General features: G+C 41.8%; 1 protein-coding gene across 1 annotated transcript; it reads right to left on the bottom strand.

The window, feature by feature from the left end:
- Positions 1 to 493: 493 nt before the first annotated feature.
- LOC122864762 lies at positions 494 to 15,275 on the bottom strand. The gene is made up of 3 exons (XM_044172383.1): positions 15,006 to 15,275; positions 4,207 to 5,764; positions 494 to 550 (listed from the first exon to the last, which is right to left on the bottom strand). Exons 2-3 carry the CDS (start codon positions 4,828 to 4,830, stop codon positions 494 to 496), a joined length of 681 nt encoding a protein of 226 aa, XP_044028318.1. The 5' UTR covers positions 4,831 to 5,764; positions 15,006 to 15,275.
- Between the last annotated feature and the right edge of the window lie 649 nt (positions 15,276 to 15,924).

Raw genomic sequence — 15,924 nt, 5'->3', positions numbered from 1 at the left:
TTTTCCTTTAGATCTGTTTCTGCTGTTTTTGTTTTCCTGCGGATTTCCACAGTCTTCCCTCTTCCAGAGATCTAATTTCTCCACCATCCTTCATTCAGCTCAGTGTGTTCTTCCCAGTCACTGTGCCATTTTCCAGGGTTTTGTTTTCCAGTCATCAGGACATTTTACCACTACTGATTCTTGGCTGCCAAAGTGCCACATGCTGTCATTGCCCTGCTGGCTTTTTCCAACCGCTGGATCCTGACACCACCCCAGTCCTTCATCAAATCTCCTGCTCTGGAGCTTCACTCAACATTCCACACAACCACAAATAACCAGACTGCATGGATGAGGACTCCTTTTTCCCCCCTTTCTTCTTATGGTTAAGGTGCATGGCACCTAATTAATAGAACTGATCTCAGTAGAACATTCAGGAAATGTACTGCAATAGAAAAAAGCAAAAGGAACATAAAGGAGACAGAGGGGACTGACCGAAAGGCTAAATAAAAGGCTTTTAGTGAAGTGGAGACTTGTGGTGAGGTGCTGGCTGGTCCTTCAGGGCTAAATAAAGCTGGAGAAGGAGGGAAAGAGAGCAGGTTGTTGACAGATGGGCATTCTGACCATCACCATCCTGGGGAGTCTACCAGGCTGGAGTCCTGCCAGAGATCCAAATCTCAAACTGTCTCGCTGCAGTATAGGCTATATTGATTCAAAATACTAGTACTATTTAGTACTAGTAGATACTAGTATTTATTTTTCATTGAAAAGGAAAAGAAGTTCAAAAACAAAAGAATAGTTCAACATTTTGGGAAATAGGCTTATTCGCTTTCCTTCAGAGAGTGAGATGATGGATATCAATCTCATGTCTGTGTGTTAAATACAGAGCTGGATTCAGGATGTGGTTAGCCTAGCTTAGGATAAAGGCTGGAAGCAGGGGGAAACAGCTAGCCTGGCTCTGTCCATACTTCAAAAATACAATTTTATGTATACACGTGTGTATATGTAGCGCCTATATAAGGGATATGCGTCTAATTGGGGCTCTGCTTTTAAATGAAGTTTTATTAGATGTAGCTTATGTGTATATCTAATTTTCGCTAAATCTTTCTGTTAATATTAGCTAGCTAGGTTTACTAATGTCACTTACAATTCAATTCAATTTTATTTATAAAGCGCCAATTCATAACAGAAGTTATCTCATTGCATTTTTCCTATAGAGCAGGTCTAGACCGCACTCTATAATATTATTTACCGAGACCCAACAAAGCCCACCATGAGCAAGCACTTGCGACAGTGGCAAGTGCTTTTAATAAGCAGAAACCTTGGGCAGAACCAGAGTCAATGGTGGGTGGCCATCCACAAAGAGAGATTGAGGGACAGAGTGAGGGAGAGAGGCAGAGAGAGAGAAGGGGGGTGGGGAAGCACAATGCCACCTAGAATTTTTAAATAGTAAGAATGTAATGGTAGTGGTAATAATATTAATAAAGTAATAATAATAGGAATGATAGTCATAGGAATAATAATGACAATAATGACAATAATAGTAAGCCAATAACAACAACTGTAGCAGTTGTCGAGCAGGAACACGGGGGCAGCAGGTGGCCCGCAACCAAAGATCCAGAGGCAGAAATACCTGCTGAAAGCGACAGGAGACAGAAGAGAGACACAAGAAAGCACAAAACTACGGGAGAGAGAAGATATCGAGTTAGTAACATGCAGTAATGGGATAAAAATGCATACAGATGGAGAGGGAGTGGAGGAGAGTGGAAAGAGGTGTATCATGGGAAGTATCCCGGCATTCCCGGTAATCTTAAATGTGGAGAGTTAAAGGATAAATTCTGATCAACTGATAACTATATCTTTAGATAATGTGTCAAGTACAATAACTTCAGTTTTGTCAGAGTTTAACATCAGATAATTGCAGGTCATCCAGATTTTTATGTCCTTAAGGCATGCTTGAAGTTTAGCTAACTGATTAGTTTCATCTGGCTTGATCAATAGATATAATTGGGTATCATCCGCATAACAATGAAGATTTATGGAGTGTTTCCTAATAATATTGCCTAAAGGAAGCATATTATAAGGTGAACAGAATCTGTCCAAGCACAGAACCTGGTGGTACCATGTGACTAACTTTGGTATGCACGGAGGACTCACCGTTAACATGTACAAATGGAGATCGATCTGATAGATAGGATTTAAACCAGCGTAGTGTGGCCAATTGAATGTTCTAGTCTCTGTAATAGGATTTGATGGTCATCGGTTTTGAATGCAGCACTAAGATCTAACAAGAAAATTACAGAGAAAAGCCCATTGTCCGATGCAATTAATTTGTAATTTTCACCAGCGCTGTCTCTGTGCTGTGATGCACTCTAAATCCTGACTGAAAATCCTCAAATAAACTATTGTTATTTAGAAAGTCACACAACTGGCGACTGCTTTCTCAAGAATCTTAGAGAGAAAGGGAAGGTTGGATATAGATCTATAGTTGGCTAAAACCCCTGGATCAAGAGTGGGCTTTTTAAGAAGCGTTTTAATTACAGCTACTTTAAATGGATTGTGGTACATAGCCTCTTAATAAAGACAGATTGCGCATATCCTGTAAAGAAGTGCTAACTAAGGATACAACTTCTTTAAGCGGCATAGTTGGAATGGGGTCTAAGAGACAGGTTGAAGGATTAGATGAATTAATCATTGAAGTCAGTTGAAGAAGGCCGATAGGAGCAAAGCAGTCTAAATATATATTAGGTTTTACAGCTGTTTCTAAGGTTCCTGTGTTTGAAGATAAATTGGTACCGATTGAGGGCTGGACGGATTTTTCTCTTATAGTTAAAATTTTATCATTAAAGAAGCTCATGAAGTCATTACTACAGAAGGCTATAGGAATACATGGCTCAACAGAGCTGTGACTCTGAAAAGTTTTTATTTTCCTCTATTAATGATGAGTAGTCGGCTGCTCTGGCATTGCGGAGGGCTTATATGTTTTAAGACTATCTTGCCAGACTACATGAGATTCTTCCAGGTTGTTGGAACGCCATTTCCTTTCAAGTTTTCGCAATGTTTGCTTTAATTTGCGGGTTTGGGGGTTATACCATGAAGCTATCCTTCTTTGTTTTATTATCTTCTTTTTTAGAGGGGTGATAGAATCGAGTGTCGTTCGCAGTGAGCCTGCAGAATTTCAATGCCATATACCAGAACAAGGTTGAGGGTGTGGTTAGAACAGTGAGTGGGTTTATGTACACTCTGACAAAAGCCAATCGAATCTAATGAGATAAACGCAGTACTAAGGCTATCATTTTCAACATCCACAGGAATATTGAAATCATCTACAATAATTACTTTATCTGTGTTAAGGACTAAACTTGATATAAAAAAAAATGAGAATTCAGATAATAATTCAGAATAAGGACCAGGAGCGTGGTACACTAAAACAAATAGAATTGGCTGTCGTGTTTTCCAGGTTGGGTGTGAAATACTAAGAAAGAACAAGGTTTTCAAATGAGTTATAATTTAGTTAGATAGATCCACTAATAAACTTGGCCAGATTTCTAGATATGAGAGCTGCTCCATCCAAAGTGGGATGAATGCCATCAGACCAGGGCTTCCCCAGAAAGTCCGCCAATTATCTACAAAGCCCACATCATTTGCTGGACACAGTATTGACAGCCAGCAGTGGAATGAAGACATGCAGCTAAACATGTCATCACTGGTCAGGTTTGGCAGAGGCCCAGAGAAAACTACAGAGTCCAACATTGTTTTTGCATGTACACACTGACTCAACATTAACTTTAGTGACCTCGGATTGGCGAAATTGGGAGTCATTACTGCCGACGTGAACAATAATCTTACTGTATTACGTTCACTGTCGGATTCATGGTGATCTTTATAGTTATTGTCACAATAACTTACCAACTACAGTAGTCTGTACAAGACATGCCTTAGGTTTCCACTATCCTAAGTCAGTTGCAAGTTGATTAAGACTGCAGAAACTCTATTTAAAAAGACAGCAAAAAGCTAAAAGTAAAGACCGTACTGTAAAAAGTTGAAACAGCCAGTTTCTGCTGATCCAAATGGCAGTAGTACAATTGCAAACTTGGCCAAAACTACTGACAAATACCACTGAAGTCGTATGCGGTGTGGTATGTGGACCCAAATGCAGATGACCAGGAAGCGGTATGAGGGTGAAGTAGCTGGATGGCTACAATGTTTATTGAGGGTGATGTGGTTTACGGGCAGGTACAGGCAGCAGCAACGAGGGATCGGTGCTGCTGCGATCCAACCAGGGCAGGAGGCAACTGCGATCCAGCGGCGACGAGGGTTTGGTGTTACTGCGATCCAGCCGGGAAAGGAGGCGGTTGCGATCCAACCAGGAAAGGACGCTACTGCGATCCAGTGGCGACGAGGGATTGGTGTTGCTGCAATCCAGCCGGGAAAGGAGGCGGTTGCGATCCAGCGGAGAATCCTGGGACAGGGGGCTGCTGCAATCCAGCAGGGCGCCCAGCGTTTGGTGCTGCTGCGATCCAGCCGGGAAAGGAGGCGACTGTGATCCAGCAGGGCGCCCAGGGACAGGGGGCTGCTGCGATCCAGCGGGGAAAAGACGCGACTGCGATCCAGCTGCGACAAGGGGTTGGTGTTGCTGAGTTCCAGCTGGGAAAGGAGGCGGTTGCGATCCAACCAGGAAAGCAGGCGACTGCGATCCAGCGGCGATGAGGGATTGGTGATGCTGCGATCCAGCCGGGAAAGGAGGCGGTTGCGATCCAGCAGAGAATCCTGGGACAGGGGGCTGCTGCAATCCAGCAGGGTGCCCAGGGGTTGGTGCTGCTGTGATCCAGCCGGGAAAGGAGGCGACTGCATTCCAGCTGTGACAAGGGGTAGGTGCTCCTGCGATCCAGCCGGGAAAGGAGGCGACTGCGATCCAGCAGGGTGCCCAGGGACAGGAGGCGACTGTGATCCAGCTGTGACAAGGGGTTGGTGTTGCTGCGATCCAGCCGGGAAAGGAGGCGATTGCGATCCAGCGGAGAATCCTGGGACAGGGGCTGCTGCAATCCAGCAGGGCGCCCAGGGACAGGGGGCTGGGGACTGGAGGCCGCGGCGGCGCAGGGACTGGAGGCGGCAGCGGAGCAGGCGAGCAGCTGGGCAGCGGAGCAGGTGAGCAGCTTTGGGAGCCACGCTTCCTCCTGGGGGTTTTCCCAGAAGACACCAAGACAGCAACAGACTGAGGTACCCCCTGGCTTGCAGGCTGAGATGCTGACTGGAGACTAGCACGTAGAAGGTAAGTATGTAGGGATATGAACTAGGGACCAGCAGGCTGGGGTGCAGGCTGATGGCTGCGAGGACCACCGAGAGCCAGGCGGGTGCCTAGGTATGGGTTTGGGACTTCATTTACACACTTTTTAAACTCTTATCTATTCATTCATACTTTCAGCTAGAAACTACATTCAAACATCAAAATGTTCCTCATCTTTCATACATTCTAGGTATTATTCAACTTTTCAAATCCCATTCAAACTTCTCAAAAAAGTAAAGTTTCAATGACAGTCAATGAGAAAAGCCTTACCATGGTCAGACCCCTCCAAGACCCCCTTCAGTTCGCCTACCAGCCCTGGCTGGGAGTTGAGAATGCCATCATCTTTCTGCTGAACCGCATCCACACCCACCTGGACAAGCTGGCAAGCACAGTGAGGATCATGTCTTTTGACTTCTCCAGAGCTTTCAACACCATCCAGTATTTGAGGATAGCAGGGTGAAACTGAATAACAGCAATTCCATGACTGCATGTCACCGTTGTCTGCAGAAGAGTTAAGTGGGACATGTAAATTGGATTGCAGCAGATAAAATACTTGTTTTTTATAAAAACTAGGCAGACAGACGAAGAGCCAGACGTCCCTAGATCATTAGTTAGCAGTGTGGGACAGAGCTATATGGGGGCAAAAATGGCAAAGGGAGGTGGTAATAAGACAACACCCAGATCATAAATAGCAGATTCAACACTGCATGAAAAGTGGCACGAACAAACATCAGGAAAGCTATGATGGCCAAGAGAAGGCACCTTTAAAGGAGCCTGCTGTGATGAAGTGGAGGCCAACATAAAACATAAAAAAGCAAAAGACATAAGCAATGTACGTGAAGGCAAGTGTGCCAGGGAAAGAGAAGTATTAGAGTGGTTTAGACATGCAGCACGTAGATACATACACACACACACCACAGATGCAGACACTGATGGGGGATAAGAAAGTGCAGGAGAAAGACAAGGGAAAGAAAGAGTTAAAAGAACAAGAACAACAACCCACTGCCCCACCGTGGACAGTCAGGCCGCAGCCATAGCCCCCTAATAAGAAATTGATAGGACAATTTCCAGTGGTAGGGTTAGGAGATGAAGGTGATGAATATGAGCTAGAGGGTGAGCCCTCTGGAGGCCAGCGGCGAAGGCAGAACCCTTCAGGAGGCCGGAGAACCAGATCAGGGCCCAGCAACAGGACAGCAGGACAGGGAGCCAGCGACGGGACAACAGGACAGGAAGCTGGCGATGGAGAGACTGGTAGAGAAGCTGGCAGAACCAGTGATGTCCAGGAACCCGGAGCCTGCCACTCCGGCAGAGAAGGAGGGTACTGTTGCGACCCAGCAGACGGTTCTGCGGTGTGCTGCGGTCCAACCAGGGCAGGAGGTGGCTGCGATCAAGCGGCGGCAAGGGATTGGTGCTGCTGCGATCCAGCCAGGACAGGAGGCGACTGCGATCCAACTGCGTCAAGGGGTTGGTGCTGCTGCAATCCAGCCGGGAAAGGAGGGGACTGCGATCCAGCAGGGAGTCCAGGGACTGGGAACTGCTGCGATGCAGCAGGGTGCCCAGGGACAGGGGGCTGCTGCGATCCAGCAGGGAGTCCAGGAACAGGGGGCTGCTGCAATCCAGCAGGGAGTCCAGGAACAGGGGGCTGCTGCGATCCAGCAGGGAGTCCAGGAACAGTGGGCTTCTGCGATCCAGCAGGTGTGCCCAGGGACAGGGGGCTGCTGCGATCCAGCAGGGTGCCCAGGAAGTTGGGGCCAGCAGGCTGGGGTGCAGGATGATGGCTGGCAGGCTGGGGTGTAGGCTGATGGCTGGATCAGAGGGCTGATCCTTCAGTGTGTGAATGCTTAGTTTCTTTTAACTGATGAGCAGTTAGCACCTGCCATCAGTGTGTGAATGGATATGTGGTGTGAAGCGCTTTGAGTAGCTGGAAGACTAGAAAGGCGCTACAAGTACAGTCCATTTACCATTAAACGCTAAAAATGCAGCTGTAGTCACTCATGAGTCGTTGGCAGGTCTGGAACCATCTGATGCAATAAAGAGAAGTTTCATCTGAAAAATGAGAAAGTCCAGGTACAGTAAGTGCAGGGGGTTGCAGCATCCTTTTAGTGGGGTGATGAGTGGGCAAATTGTGGAAAGACATTTTTTGTCTTTTTTATTGAAAACGTAGCGAAGGTTATTTCACACTGGATTGATAATATTGTTTACATTGATGGCAACCTTTATATAATCAACTCCTTAAGATAACAGATGTTAACTTTGTGAACGTCATCCCAGAATCTGTACCCCCAGACAAGAACAATCTACTTGTAATTGATGAAGTGATGAACGAAGCAAGTAACAATATAGAAGTACAAAATCTTTTCACCAAATACGTTCACAATAGAAATCTCAGTTGTATATATTTAGTGCAAAATGTATTTATTCAAGGTAAGGCGAACTATTAGTTTAAATACCAACTACCTTGTTTTGTTTAAAAACCCTAGAGATTAATATCAGATTACCCTACTGCTGGTTGTATATATTCCGGAAAAAGCAAAAGGGTTGACAATGTCGTCGCATATGCAGAGAAATTTGGCACAGTTGGAGTTGTTATATAAATCGCCACTGAGTGTGCGAAGGGTTATTGTGGGTAATGCAAGCCCAGACTTTATGGGTGAAATAGCTTTCAATGTGATGAGAGTAATATCCCTCTAACAGACAAACGGTACAAGCAGCTAAAAAAGAAGACAGTCATCAGACAAGTCGCTGATAAAAAAGTCAAACTTTTAAAAAAGAAAAAAAGACTATCAATCAAAGAGGAGGTTTTTTATTGCCCTTACTAGGAACAGCTATTCCTTTTATAACAAGTATTTTCAAATCGGCGTTGAAATGAAGCACACTCAAAAAAGTTTTTGGTGCCTCAGCATCAGTTGGACTCATTAAACCAGCAGGAGCAAAGCAACGGTTCCATAAGACAAACTGCGCAAAATGATTTGGATAGATATATGCTCGATGTATTGAAACTACCAGGTACAGACGTGTACGAGAAGACCAAAAAATATATCATACGCTGGTGAGACAGGGGGAGTGTGAAAACTTTATCACTACCCTCTAGTGAAAGTAGTGAGTAGATTGAACTACGATGTTACACCTGCCATGGATGAGAGTGCTAAAAAGTACCTGATTCTAGAAGACGTTTTAAAAACACATGAATAAAAGTAGTAAGAAAAATGCTGAATACATTTTGGATGAAAAAAATTCATATCTTGGACAGATCAAGGAGAAAGAAACAATCAACCGGTGACAGGTTCGCACTTGTATGATTTGGTAAAAGGTGTCACAACATCGCACAATATTTTAGACAGTTCTAGACCACTAGGGTGGGAAATTTTTTTTTAAAACTCTGGCTAGTTTAAATGTCCCACTATCTGCTATCCTAAATTTAGCACACCTCAGGTGTCCACCTGGATCAAAGCGGTTGAAATCACCTAGATCAAATGATTGATTGAAATGATTTCTTTTACCATTTTTATGTATTATTTGAAGTTTGACCACTATTTTCTATGTATTAGATGGGAAGACTGAATGTATTTTTATGAAGACTAAAGGTAGCGACAACACTACAAATGTTTGTTTTTTTTTACTATTATCTACATATTTTTGTAGAGACCAAAAATGTCAATGACAAAAACGATTTTCTTTTATTTTTATTGATCATTTATACCTTTAGATGAAAGCACCTTTCCCATAATGTTTTTTTTTAAAACATTGTAAACTTGAATAAAGCTGCAAGTAGTGATAAATCATGTTCTCCAATACTTTTTTATTTAAAATCATCATCGTCGTTACACATCTTTCCATATTGTGTGAATTTATATTCATGCCATTACATCAGGTAGTATCTTGTTGACAAATCGACAAACCATAGCGTCATTACAAACCAGTTTAGTTCCATACATGTTTAGCACCTGTACATAAGACATCCTTTTTTGTATATGACATAGAAAAAACACACAATATTGACTGCAGGTTGTAGCATGATTATCCTGCACTCGTCTTCTAAAATAAGATACAGCTGCACAGTTTTTCACAAGGAAGTTGTTTATCTCCAATGGAAAATTGTCACAGTCAGGAGGGTTACCAAAACTGTCAAAAAAATGTCAATGCTTGTGTTTTATAATATAAATAGCCAGCCAATGTTCGCCTGGCATGGCAAATGGATGTGTGTTCACAATTAACATACAGTGGGTTGCAAAAGTATTCATACCCCTTGAAATTTTCCACATTTTTTCACATTACAACCACAAACGTAAATATATTTATTGGGATTTCATGTGATAGACCAACACAAAGAGGCGCACAATTGTGAAGTGGAAGGAAAATTATACATGGTTTTCGAAATTTTTTACAAATAAAACTCTGAAAAGTGTGACGTACAAAAGTATTCAGTCCCCCTAAGTCAATACTTACTAGAGAACCACTTTTCTCTGCAATTACAGCTGCAAGTCTTTTGGGGTATGTCTCTACCAGCTTTGCACATCTAGAGATGGATTTTTTTTTCATTCTTTTTCTATTTTCTTTGCAAAATAACTCAAGCTCAATCAGATTGAATGAAGAGCATCTGTGAACTGCAATTTTCAAGTCTTGCCACAGATTCTCAATGGGATTTAGGTCTGGACTTTGACTGAGCAATTCTAAAACATGAATATGCTTTGATCTAAACTATCCCATTGTAGCTCTGGCTGTATGTTTGGGGTCATTGTCCTGCTGGAAGGTGAACCTCCACCGCAGTCTCAAGTCTTTTACTGACTCTAACAGGTTTTCTTCCAATATTGCCCTGTATTTGGCTCCATCCATCTTCCCATCAACTCTGACCAGCTTCCCTGTCTCTGCTGAAGAAAAGCATCCCCACAGCATGATGCTGCCACCCCCATGTTTCACAGTGGGGATGGTGACTGATCAACTGAATTTACTAAGAGTCTAAAAAGTCAGCAGTAATCATCCAATTAATTAGTTCTAACACACTAACCTATCTTTTCATTTGCTTTACAAGGACACAGATGGTCAACGGAACCTAAATTCCTGGAGGGAAAGGATATCCCAAGGTGCTGTGCTTTGCTGATGGGCATACTATATGCTCTAAATCTGAGCTATCGCAAGGAACTTAAATGTACTTTTGAAGTATTTCAGAAGCTGTTCCTTGAACTTGATGGACTGAAAGTGTGGTAGTTTAGGTGTTGTCACTTCCCATTTTGTAGTGTGTTCCTTCCCCGGTGTATCTTGTGGTTTTTACTTCCTGTCTTTGTTTTCCCTCCAGTTTTGATTGTTGGTCCTTCCTTGATTGTTTGCACCTGTTTCTCGTTGTTTCACCTCCCCTAGGGTATTTAGTCCCTGTCTCTGTCTTTGTTCAGTGTTGGGTCATCATTATTACACATGGTGTTGTTCCTGAGTGATTCCTGCCTTGAATGTTTGTTCCTGTCTTGTGAGTGTTCCTGACCTTTGTGTGTGAGTCGCCATTTGGTGCACTTTTTGTTGTACCTGGTTCCAGTGCCCAGTTCCACGGCAGTTTTAACGTGAGTTCTGTTTTTTGGATTCTTTATCTTCCTTGGACTTTGGCTGGATCCTGAATTTTGTAACTTGCATGCTCCCTATTTAAACAGTTTTACCACCTTGGACTCACTTCCCTGCTTCCACCACTACCAGCCGGTAACCAATCTGCCTTTTGCCTGTTTGACGGTGTAGTCCCTCATTCGTCCAGGAGTGTTCCATCGTAGAAAGGGTTATGACTACGACTGATACTTTTGCCTGTCTGCTTACCGGTCTGCCTGTACCTGCCTGTCAAACACATCAATAAACACTGTGTGTGCCATCTGGCTACTTGACCTAATTACGCTTCCCGGTCATCTGCATTTGTGTCCACCACCCCTAGATCAAGAGTGGGCTTTTTAAGAAGTTTAATTACAGCTACTATAAAAGACTGTGCTACATAACCTCTTAATAAAGACAGACTGATCATATCTAGTAATGAAGTGCTAACTAAGGGTAAAACTTCTTTAAGCAGCATAGTTGGGATAGGGTCTGAGAGACAGGTTGATGGCTTCCTATGTTTTAAGACTATCTTGCGGAGACAAGCATTTTGCGCTCCATGGGATTCTATCTCCATTTCACGAGCTGCTTTGCTCTGAAAGGCAAGACTGGTTTGCCTGTGGAAGTCCAGAAGCAAACAACGGGCCTGTGGATGCAGTCTGTGCATCACACCTGTCACTGAGTAGCGAGTCTATCTCTTTGTTGCACTCACTGAAATTCAGCCTGAAGAATTCAGGGTAGCCAGGCTTTAGGCTCTGTACTAAGGAAGAAATTATATGGTCGCTGTCCATTGCTGTGTCTAGAATGGAGGGTGAGATTAAACACGTTGTTTAGTACGATGAAGCAATGTGGTTGGCTATGGTGTTGTGTTGGCAGACACCTAGTAGTGTAATCTGGGCAGTACACTAACCTAACCTAACACTGTAGCCTATACCATGGGGGGTAGCTTTCTGTGGAAGAGGGGTAGCTACAGCACCATCTAGTGGGCATCAGATTGGGCCATTAAAGGCAAAGCAGGTTTACAAGAGTAAGTTTGCTAACCAAAATTTCAACATGCACTAACTGAGAATCAGGGCATTAACAGCCAGGATGGTCTCTTAGTTTACACAAGCTGGAACACGTGGAAGTAACAGCTAGGTACAAAACTACACAGGGCTGGCAGCATGCTGTCGCCCTATCTCAGGCTCTATTCTTACTCAGGCTGAAATGCACAGCAGGAACAAATTCTCTGTTTCACAGGGCCAGTGGCACGCTGTGTCTTAAAAGGAGGAACACTTAAATTAACAACTGATAGCTTGACTAAATTGCATTGAATATGCGATATTCAAATGCTGAACAGAAATTCTTACAATTCCTACACAGTAGGTTCAACATGAATAGCTAGCAGAAATAGCAACTCTTAATGTAACACAATAAGGGCTTAAAGTGGTAGTTAACAACCAAAATCTCTCAAAGAGAGATTTCTCAAATTCTCTAAATTTGAGAAATAAATAAATTCACACCACAATGCACTTGTTTGTAAGTATAGCTGGATGTCTAATGCTAAAATTTTGATATTGGCCAAAAATTATGTTTAAAATTAATATAACCCAATTATGAATAAGTGCCAACAGTACTATGCCTCACACAGAGCACCATTTGTTGATTTACAATGGATAGAGGGGCACCAAATTGTGTAGGTGTAAGCAATTAATTATGGTTATCAGAATGATCAAAGATAATCATAAATAGCTAATGAATAAAGTCCTTAAACAAGGAAATTACATGAAATGAATTAATTCAGTCTCATAAAATGTACTAAACTATCAATTTGGAACTCTGCTTAATAATTAAACTAATAACTATAACCAAAAATTACCATTAATAGCTAGTAGGTTGAAGGATTTGGAGTTAAACACAGAAGATGTTGGCAAATGATTCACTCTTGCGCAACATTAAAGAAACCAGCATAATTATACACAAACATTTATTAAAAGAAACAAAGCAAAACACACAATATTAAGTCTAACTCTAAATGCACTAAACTACAGAACAAAGGCTCTGTGTGTGTGTGTGATCCAAAATGGCTGCTTGGATCCAAAATGTAATTAAACAAACTAAACCTAATTCAAAATGGCGGATGAGCAGCAGCTGCATGGTTAGACAAAGAAAGGAAATTCAAAATGTTTGAAAGGAGTGCGGCTCTGTTAAAGGTCAAATTGGAGTGGATGTGTGTGATCGGTGTAGGATATTAGTGCCCAGTTAAAAGAGAGTTAGTTAGCATGCAAAGACTCTGTCTGTGTGAAGCATAACATTAACTAGCATCAACTTAGCATGTGGCTACCAAAATAACCTAACAGTGAAAACACATCACAACAGTAAATTCCATGAACCAAATCAATACATATACATTCACAAAAGTACGCTGCCATGCTATGTTATGAGCCGTTATGTTCAGTGGTTACGTTACCAGTCCGTAAAGGAAGAAAGTTTGCTTTGAGGTCCTGCTGTTAGCTGGCCATGTGGATGAGACAGGCGGGGAAGAATTTTGGTTCTGATTGCAGTCCTTGCTGTGCAGTCCGTTTGCGCAGATGGAGGAACCGGTCGTCTGCTGTTCTCCTTACAATTAGCTCACGCCTACTTATTTGGTTGTTAAAGTTAGCTGGCAGACTTTGTGTAGTAGCCGTTCAGGCTAACTTAACTTGTTGCAGGGATTATCTATCTATCTATCTATCTATCTATCTATCTATCTATCTATCTCCTTTATAAAGTTGTCATGGTGAACGTGTTGGCAAACAGTCACTTATTTACAAACCCAGCAGACACAACATCTGCATTAATTTGTATTTCTGTAGACTTGATAAATGTAATTTAATTTACCTTAAAACTGCACTAATCAACATTTTATATGAACAATGGACCAAATGGCTATGTGTAATGTGAAAAGGTTCACTAGTAGTGACTAACCCACAGAGAATTATGACTAACTTTGCCGTTAGCGTTTTATCATCTTTGTTTTGGTTTTACAGCCCATAACTTTATTGTTTTGGTTCAGTCTAAATGCTCTCATCAACCTTGTTTTCAGTGGAAAAAGCCCTGATAAACTCTACCTAAACATAGTGAAGCATTTAGCAGCTTAAGGGACAGATATTTTTCTCAGGAGTTGGTGGAGACCAAACCAGAACTAAAAAGAGAATGAATATTGGACAAACGAACACGACTCCAAATGAGTGACAATGTTACTCTGGGTCTGCTGGATGTAGAAATAGGCAAGTGTTTGCTATCATGTTAAGCAAAAACAAGATGTTGATGGTGTACCTTTTTAAGAAGCCCATAGCAGTGTTTAAAAAGAACAAAATGGATAGTAGAAGCCACAAGTCATGAATGCATTAACTCCTGTCATATTCTAACTCCTTTACTGTTAAGGCACTCAAATACTGACATCTTAACCATTTGGTAGATGTTCTTAATTCTAAATATATTTTTTCCATTGCTTTCAACAGGGTGAGACCATTAAAGGGTTAATGAATTAGCTCACTGATTAAAACATTAAATTTATCTTCTTTTTTATCTTCACTAACAGTTCTTTTCAGGTAAACTGTGGCAGAGACCTGTCAACACTGTTTCAGTTCCTAAATACTAAATAAAAATGAAACGTTCCTTAATGCTCCTTTAAGTTAACATGTTCTTACAGATACTTTTCATATCATACCCTGCCAAAATGTATGGCCCTATATCTTGTGACTATAAATTTTGTTTTTGCACCAAAAAAATAACTAAACTGTTTGATTCCTGAGATAACAAGATAATTTAATCATTATCTTGACACAATAGTCAAATAAATATTGGCAACTCAAAAACACGATTTTTATCATGACAAAATTAGATAATAATAAAGTCATTTTGAAGGGAATCAAAATTATCTTAAGAACAAGATAATTAAGAAAACATTATTAGCAACCACACCTGCTCTTGGCCTCAATAGGCAGACACATTTTTAGACCAATACTGGCCCAATATATAGGTGCAGTAGCTGAAGGTTTACATTTTAGCTTGTTTTCACACATCAGAGAGAGGCCAATCTCTTCTCCTGCTGCCTGCTGTGTTCCACTAACCACATGCTCTCCTGCGGCTGCGATTGGAGGCTGATTGACTTGATTTATACTCAAAAGAACAACAAAAGTTCAGTGTTTCTCCTCACCTTGCCTTACCTTGTGCTGTACCAGCATGTACACTGGCATGCTCACGCTGACCATCTCTCTCTCTCATTCCCTCTACAACACACACACACTCCAGTCAGCCACTAGGCAGTGGTAGTTGGCTGTGGCTGGGTTTGATACTCGATGGTTGTACAAGCAAAGTCCCCCAGAGGTTGTGTCTCTGTGTTGTGTCTAGACCACATCCAGGCTGAACAGGAATACAGCTGCATTATACATTATTAAGACACACTTACATGGTGTAGCCTACACATTACAGGGCAGCAAAAGTAAAGAAACAGAACGTGAATATTGTCAGCAGATTTATCAGTTCACTGTTAAATGAAACATGAGGTGACTTTTTATTTCTTTGGTCCAGTGTAAGATGTCTCAACAACTACTGGCCACATTGCGATCAAATTCACTATGGATAATCATAGTCCCAAGAGGATCATTCCTAAATTACTTTGTTGATCTCCTGACCTTTCCTGATGTGACACCATCATGCCTAAGGTTGCTGATATACCGTGTGTTTCCAGCAGTGTTAATTTCATCATCGAAAAGTATGACGAGACAAAAATATTATAAAATTGCTGTTGATGTAACTTTAATGTTACTTTCAGTCGGCTATCTAGACTTGCTATTAGAAGGAATGAGTAAATTCCAGAATTTTTGTTGGCATTCAACCATCTAAATGTAGATGTTTGCTGAAGAAATATTACTGTTAGTATCCAGTTAGGATTTAGAATCAGAATCAGAAATACTTTATTGATCCCCGAGGGGAAACTCTTTTGTTACAGCAGCTCACTAAGTATAGTATACGGTAGTACTTAGTACACTAAGTACGGTATAATAATACAATGTAATATAAGTAATATGTAATAGTGCATGTACTGTCAAGCTTATTTAGATTTTTATGAGATG

This window comes from Siniperca chuatsi, linkage group LG17 (genome assembly GCF_020085105.1).
Source record: "Siniperca chuatsi isolate FFG_IHB_CAS linkage group LG17, ASM2008510v1, whole genome shotgun sequence".
NCBI classification, from domain to species: domain Eukaryota; kingdom Metazoa; phylum Chordata; class Actinopteri; order Centrarchiformes; family Sinipercidae; genus Siniperca; species Siniperca chuatsi.
This window is presented reverse-complemented; position numbering and strand designations above follow the sequence as displayed.

Coding starts and splice junctions, on each gene's coding strand:
- LOC122864762 (XM_044172383.1), bottom strand. CDS start 4,830: ATGCAGTCGCCTCCTTTCCCGGCTGGATCACAGCAGCACCAACCCCTG. Junction 551..4,206: donor GCTGCTGCCTGTACCTGCCC/GTAAACCACATC, acceptor CTCCTTCTCCAG/CTTTATTTAGCCCTGAAGGA.